Genomic DNA, 6,301 nt, shown 5'->3' on the forward strand with positions numbered 1-6,301 from the left:
TTGTAAAAATCTAATACTGATGATAAGGGGTGGATTGTATGAACTAATCGTATATACAAGTCGTTTTATATCACATTAACAATATCACAATAGAGTTCATTTTGGTGCAAATTCAACCCCAAAATGTTTAATATTGCATGATTTTGTAAAGTCTATTTTTCAAAACTGTACAGACTACTAACTCAAAACAGTAACACACTATAGGCCTATAAATCACTAGAATAGCCACACCAAAAACAATTCAATAAGCAATGATAATGTGACTGCACCTTTAAAAAGACAATATGCACACTGGACAAGCATGGTACACTGACACTGTTTCTGTTATAATTAAGTCATCCTCCATCTAAAATTTTTTATTCTTTTATTCATTTTAATTCTGTCATCATTTGCTCACACCTTTATGACTTTCTTCTGTGGAACACAAAAGAGGATATTTTAAGGAACATTGGGAACCAAACAACATTAGAGCCCAATGAAGAAAAAAAAACCTTAAAATACCTTCAGTGTTGGAATGCCAGAAATTTCATTTTTGGGTATCTTATCCCTTTAATGAATATGTCTACCATCAGAGAGGTTTCAAATTCTCCCCACTCAATAATCCTCGCTGATATTTGCTCATGACACCACTGCTGAAGATGGAAAGAGAGATGAGTTTCCATTCCCCCAACAGATTTCCTTCATAAAAGAAAAGGTCACAATAGCAATAGATTCAGTGCATTGTGGATGAGGCAAGAGGCAAAGACTCACACTGCAAAATCTCTCAAGAGAGATCTGAGAGAGAAAGGGTTTTACAGGTTTAATCTCCATACGACCCAATGCTTAATATCTCTTCTCTTAAAAACAACAGAAATGAATGACAGTATTCAACTTCACTCCACTCAAGCAAACATACAAAAAAACATCACATAAAGTGAAAGAAATGGCTATAAATCTATAGATTCAGTCTCTTCATATACCAAATATATACAAAAGAATACATTAAAAGTCATACTTCCATAATGTGAAGTTACATTTTTTGATTCCATTCAGAACAAAAACAAACAAATTTTATTCACGAGGTACAGTGGGCAAGTGCAACCATTTAAATGGAACTAATCAAATGTAGGTTTCTTAAAGGTAAACTAGTGATTAAAGTGATTAATATTATCTGACATCATTAGTGACCTCAGCACCTTCAAAGTCAATATGAAAGCGCATTCACAACCCATTTGATATGCACCAAGAAAATATTCAATATTCAAGGAAAATTCTAATAATTTGTTTCAATTCAAGGCAAAACTATTTATGACTGCAAAGAAGAATACTAAATAATTGTTTAAAATAGAACCAGGATGTGTATTAAGAAAGTAAATATGGTCAAAGTAAAAGATGAATTCAGTTTTAAAGGGGTCTTATGATGAGACTTAGATTTTTCCTTTCTCTTTGGAGTCTCCTTCCTAGCATCCACCCGCCGCGCCATTCTCAAGCCGGCCTCCGCTCACTCTAGGCCTCTGGCCTCCGCTCACTCAAGGTTCACTCAACAGTGTGCCGCTGTTTCGTTGAGAGAGTGAAAACTACTGTGTTTGACCTTTCAAAAGAGGACACCACTAGAAATCACGTTAATATCACGTTTATAATGGGTTTTAAGTTTATGTCTTGTCACTGCGGCTGGACAGGGCATCACAATATGTTAAGGGGCGTAACATTTCCGTCACACGCTTGAGGTATTCGGCCAATCACAACGTGCTGGATAGCTGACCAATCAGAGCACACCACGCTTTTCAAACAGATCTAGTAAAACTCTACGCGTTTCAGAAGGCGGGCATAGAGAAGAAACAATAATGTACAGTATGTGGAAAATAATGCGAACCTTAATCCGCATAAACATTTCATTACACCAAATAATGTTCTTTTTAGCAGCATCATATGACCCCTTTAATTACTTTATATCTGCTTCAGCCTGAATGGAGAGAGCATCTTGAATAGGTACACATCATGGTACAAGAAAAACATACAGGCCAGACAAACATACATTTTAAACATGCAGTCTAAGCGGTGGCCATCACCTTGGTTACCACGTCCCAGAGCAAACGAAACCCTTCTGAGAGCAAACATTAATGTCATTCTGCTTCTCGCTGTGTGTATTTGTCACGAGCATCCTTGACGGCTCAGCACTGTAATAAGACAACATTCCCAGCATACTGTCTGCAGTAGTGTCCTAATGAAGGGGGTGGGCCATATGCCAACCTCACGCTTCGGTTTCAGTACGCAGTCTGCGCATGTGCTCTAGAGGGCTGTGATACTGCAGTCTGAGTTCTACTTCCTGTGAAACTCCCTGTATGCTCAGGCTTTCTCTCAGGTGACCTTGTACTCCCTACAGCCCCTTTTGTTTACCATGGGGTTAAGGCCAGCTATTGGTAAATAATGAGTATGTAAATGAAGAAAATGTGTTTGGTATGGCAAAAGCGTCTCTCGAATCCTAACCATTCAGAATGAGATAACACCACTATTTAAAAGATGAATGTGTTAATGCTCTGGAACCTAGCAGCATTTGTGAATTGGTTTCTGACTGTCCCAGAATCCAACTAAAACATGCCAACATACCAGACTATTAAACTAAAAAAATTTGAAAGGAATGTGCAATAGATCATCCTTCATGAGATGTAGAGTCAGAAAGTTACAACTGGGTAAAATACTGATTTTCGAATTAATCACAATCTTCATTTTATTCTGATTTTAATTAATTCCTCAAAATGCCGGTGTTTACTGTACAGCAGCAACCAAATGACTCTTATGAACCAGTTCATTTAAATTAATAAAAATAAACACACCTTTATGATAAAGGTGTGTAAAACTCTTCAAGTTCAAAAATTAGACTCAAAGTTTCAAACAGAATACCAATACCATTTCTACTCTTTCTTTTTGGTCACTACTGTTGCAGATTTTCAATAAATCATCAATGCTATCTCCCTCTGAACATCTCATACGCTAAAGCCAAAAGCATAAAATAAACTATCACCTTGTCTGGAGATACGGGACCAAATATGAGAAGCTTATAAATCGAACAAAGTATGAGAGCCATAGAGACAAGTATATACTTACTGGTGGAGTTCCCTTGCATCTGTATAATGCATTTTGAATCTTTGCTGGTCTCTCTTGAGTTGAAGGGCCGAACTCTGACAGCCACTTTCACCGAGGCGCCAGACATGGTTGAAGCTGCTGTGATTCAATCCCACAGAATGTTCTACTGCAAAAAGAAACGGAATGTTTTTTTATTCCAGTGCCCCAACTATTAGGCTAAAGGTACAAGAACACATTTGACAGAAGTTATCCAGAAATATACAAAGAGATCGATTTATGCAATGATGCTAGAGGTTATTTGGGATTTTCTTGAACTACAGCATGCCAATAATAGACAAAAAAAAAAAAAAGATGATACAGGGTTCCCTACAGCTTTTCACCAACGAAAGAAAGTAAGTAACGTGACATTCAGCCAAGTTTGGCGACCCATACTCAGAATTCATGCTCTGCATTTAACCCATCCAAAGTGCACACACACAGCAGTGAACACACACACACTGTGAACACACACCTGGAGCAGTGGGCAGCCGTTTATGCTGCAGCGCCGGGGAGAAGTTGGGTGTTCAGTGCCTTGCTAAAGGGCACCTAACTTGTGGTATTGCTGGTCCGAGATTTGAACCAACAACCCTAGGGTTAGGAGTCAAACTCTAACCACTAGGCCACGACTTCCCCTACTGCATATATTCCATGGCTACTACATCATAATCGATATATGGATGTCTAGGGCCTCTAAATTATCAAAATGGTCAATACCTTGCGGAGAAACCAGTTGGCAATTTTCTACACGGCTTCTGCCCTCTGATTGATAGTTCTTATTTTATTTTTATTTTTTAGCAAGTACAATTCTAATAATAAAACTCTACAAAAATGCCCACCTTTAGGTTGTGGTACACATGTCTTTCTCCTGCAAAATCTTTTTATGAAGTAGACTTAAGGATAACATTTAAATATACATTTTTCAAGATGAACAGGCTTAAGAAGAACATTTATGTGTACATCTGACAATTATCATTGTATTGCATTGCATTATATGTTTGGTCCCCCCAATAACATAAAATTAAACGTTTATATAACCCAAATTCCAATTATTTATTTTTTTTTCGTTTTCCATGACTGTATGTATTTGATTATATAATAAAAAAAAATAATGTACCAGTCACATCAGAAGAGTTAATATATTTGGGCAGGTGACATGACATTTCAAGCATATTCAGCAAAATGCTTTTTAGCAAAATAATATTGAATATCCATACTATAAAAAATATTTCCAACAAAGGACCATTTAAATTGGTATTACAGAATGTTTAACTAGTAAAAAAAAATTTCACAGAAAGAAACAAATGTGACGGGACCAAAATATACAAATTCCCTATATGTAAATATTTAACCAATCTTAATATTTAATATGAAAATGTCCTTGAACTTGTCTGTTAGGTCAACAGCCCATTTACCATATCAAATGTCCAGTGGTCAAGAGCAATAGCATAATATGCAGGTAAATATCCAACACACAGTTACAGATGATCAGGAATATTAGATGGTTCCTTCACGGACTCATAAACATGGCTGCCGTTCGCCTGCAGCAGCAGGGCTGGGCCTATTCACACGCTCACTACACTAGTTAACACATCTGATCTGTCTAAATGACACCCGACTGTTATGACATATCACAACGCATGCATTTGACACATTAGGCCTGTTTGTTCATGTAGAAATGCAAGTATCACCTATGGGCGTGTCATCTGTTATTATGCATTGGTTTAATCAACCGGCTCTGGGTTATAACGAATCTGACAATGCAGCAATTCTTTTTGAAGTTCCAGTCTCTTGAGTATGACAGAACATTGAATAGTCCGCTATACAATAACATGACACCAAAAAATATGATGTTTTAATCCTTGCCCTTGTAACGTCAGTCGTTCATTGAATTAAAGGCATACGCCCATGAAATGCAATCTGCCGGAGAAAACACAAGTATGTCTACTTCAGGGAGGAAAAGAACACTTACTCTTCCATCTATTTTTATAGAAGCTAATGACACTAAAACAATTAAACAACATAACAAAAAACGTTTGTCTGTTTCAGTGTTTAATAAGGGAAATTATATTTACAACATATTCGGCGTTGCCATAGCTGCACATCATAATGGTCTGCTACAGAGATAAAATTAATCAAAACGTTTAATTAATCTTAAAAAACAACAACAACAACAAGTCAAGTGTTACAGTATAATCGTATGATGTCGCCTCCTTTATTGATCTCATGTAACGATGTCCGATTTGAGAACAAATCGTTCTTTTGAATCTCTGCTGGGAACCGGTTCTCCAACCGATATGAACAACTCTGTCACGAGTACAATCGGTCCAGACGGGTCTGGAGCTGGAGTGAGAAATCACGCACTGACTGGAACAACCCAGAATCGTTTTTCCGCTGATCCGTAATCAGCCGAGAACGACAATCGAGTTTACAAAGCACTGAATCGGCCTGAGCCGGAGCTGTTCAAAAGAACCGATTCGTGGAAATGTGCCGAACTTCCCATCACTAACTCGGACGTCTTTCTATGAACTCGGTGACTTTCTTTGCATAACCCTCATATGGTTTTGTCATTTTAATAATTTGTTTTCAATTATCAATAAAAGATAATACAATTAAGTGTATAATACCACAATTAAGTTTAAGGTCAGCTGCAATAAGAATCAAAACATTTCGGTAAACATCCATTCGCATTCCCAAACCCGACTCGGGCGATGCATGCTCAAACTCAAATGTACAAATATTACAATCATATTTCAGAAAAGACGGCACTTACTGCTATATATCCACAAGTAGAGACGACTAGAACCGCATAGAAATCCTGCACGATGCCAATTCTCCAATGACGTCTACAACCAGCAGCAAAAATCAAAAAAGATTAACGGTTAAGTTTCTGATAGCTACTTTTTTGTTATATACACCCATTATAGCTGCGTCTCATTCTCCAGCACCGCGCAAGATGCTTGCGTTTCTGATATATTTAGTTAGGCTGATGCTGGTGTCGTTGAACCGTTCCCCTCGCAGGCTTAGGATATGGATGAATGCCTTGATTTACTGAAATGATTACGTCAACTGCCCTGTCAACATCGTGAATGACGGCCCTTCTGGCCAATAAGAATGAAGTATTGTGTGAGTAATGCGATGTGTAGCCAATGAGAACGCTGAAAAAACTAAGGTGGGCACGGCAGCTGTGACGTAATACTGC

General features: G+C 37.6%; 1 protein-coding gene across 1 annotated transcript in view; it reads right to left on the reverse strand.

Annotated features, from left to right (window-relative positions):
• kif1b (kinesin family member 1B) overlaps positions 1-6,144 on the reverse strand; it is an 81,096-nt gene extending 74,952 nt beyond the window's left edge. The window contains exons 1-2 of the mRNA XM_059540444.1: positions 5,873-6,144; positions 3,085-3,229 (exon numbers count right to left, since the gene is read on the reverse strand). Of these exons, the coding sequence (XP_059396427.1) occupies positions 3,085-3,190 (106 nt within the window). The 5' untranslated portion in view covers positions 3,191-3,229; positions 5,873-6,144. The remainder of the gene's footprint in view (positions 1-3,084; positions 3,230-5,872) is intronic.
• Positions 6,145-6,301: the final 157 nt, after the last annotated feature.

Source organism: Carassius carassius, chromosome 46, assembly GCF_963082965.1.
Source record: "Carassius carassius chromosome 46, fCarCar2.1, whole genome shotgun sequence".
Lineage (NCBI taxonomy): Eukaryota > Metazoa > Chordata > Actinopteri > Cypriniformes > Cyprinidae > Carassius > Carassius carassius.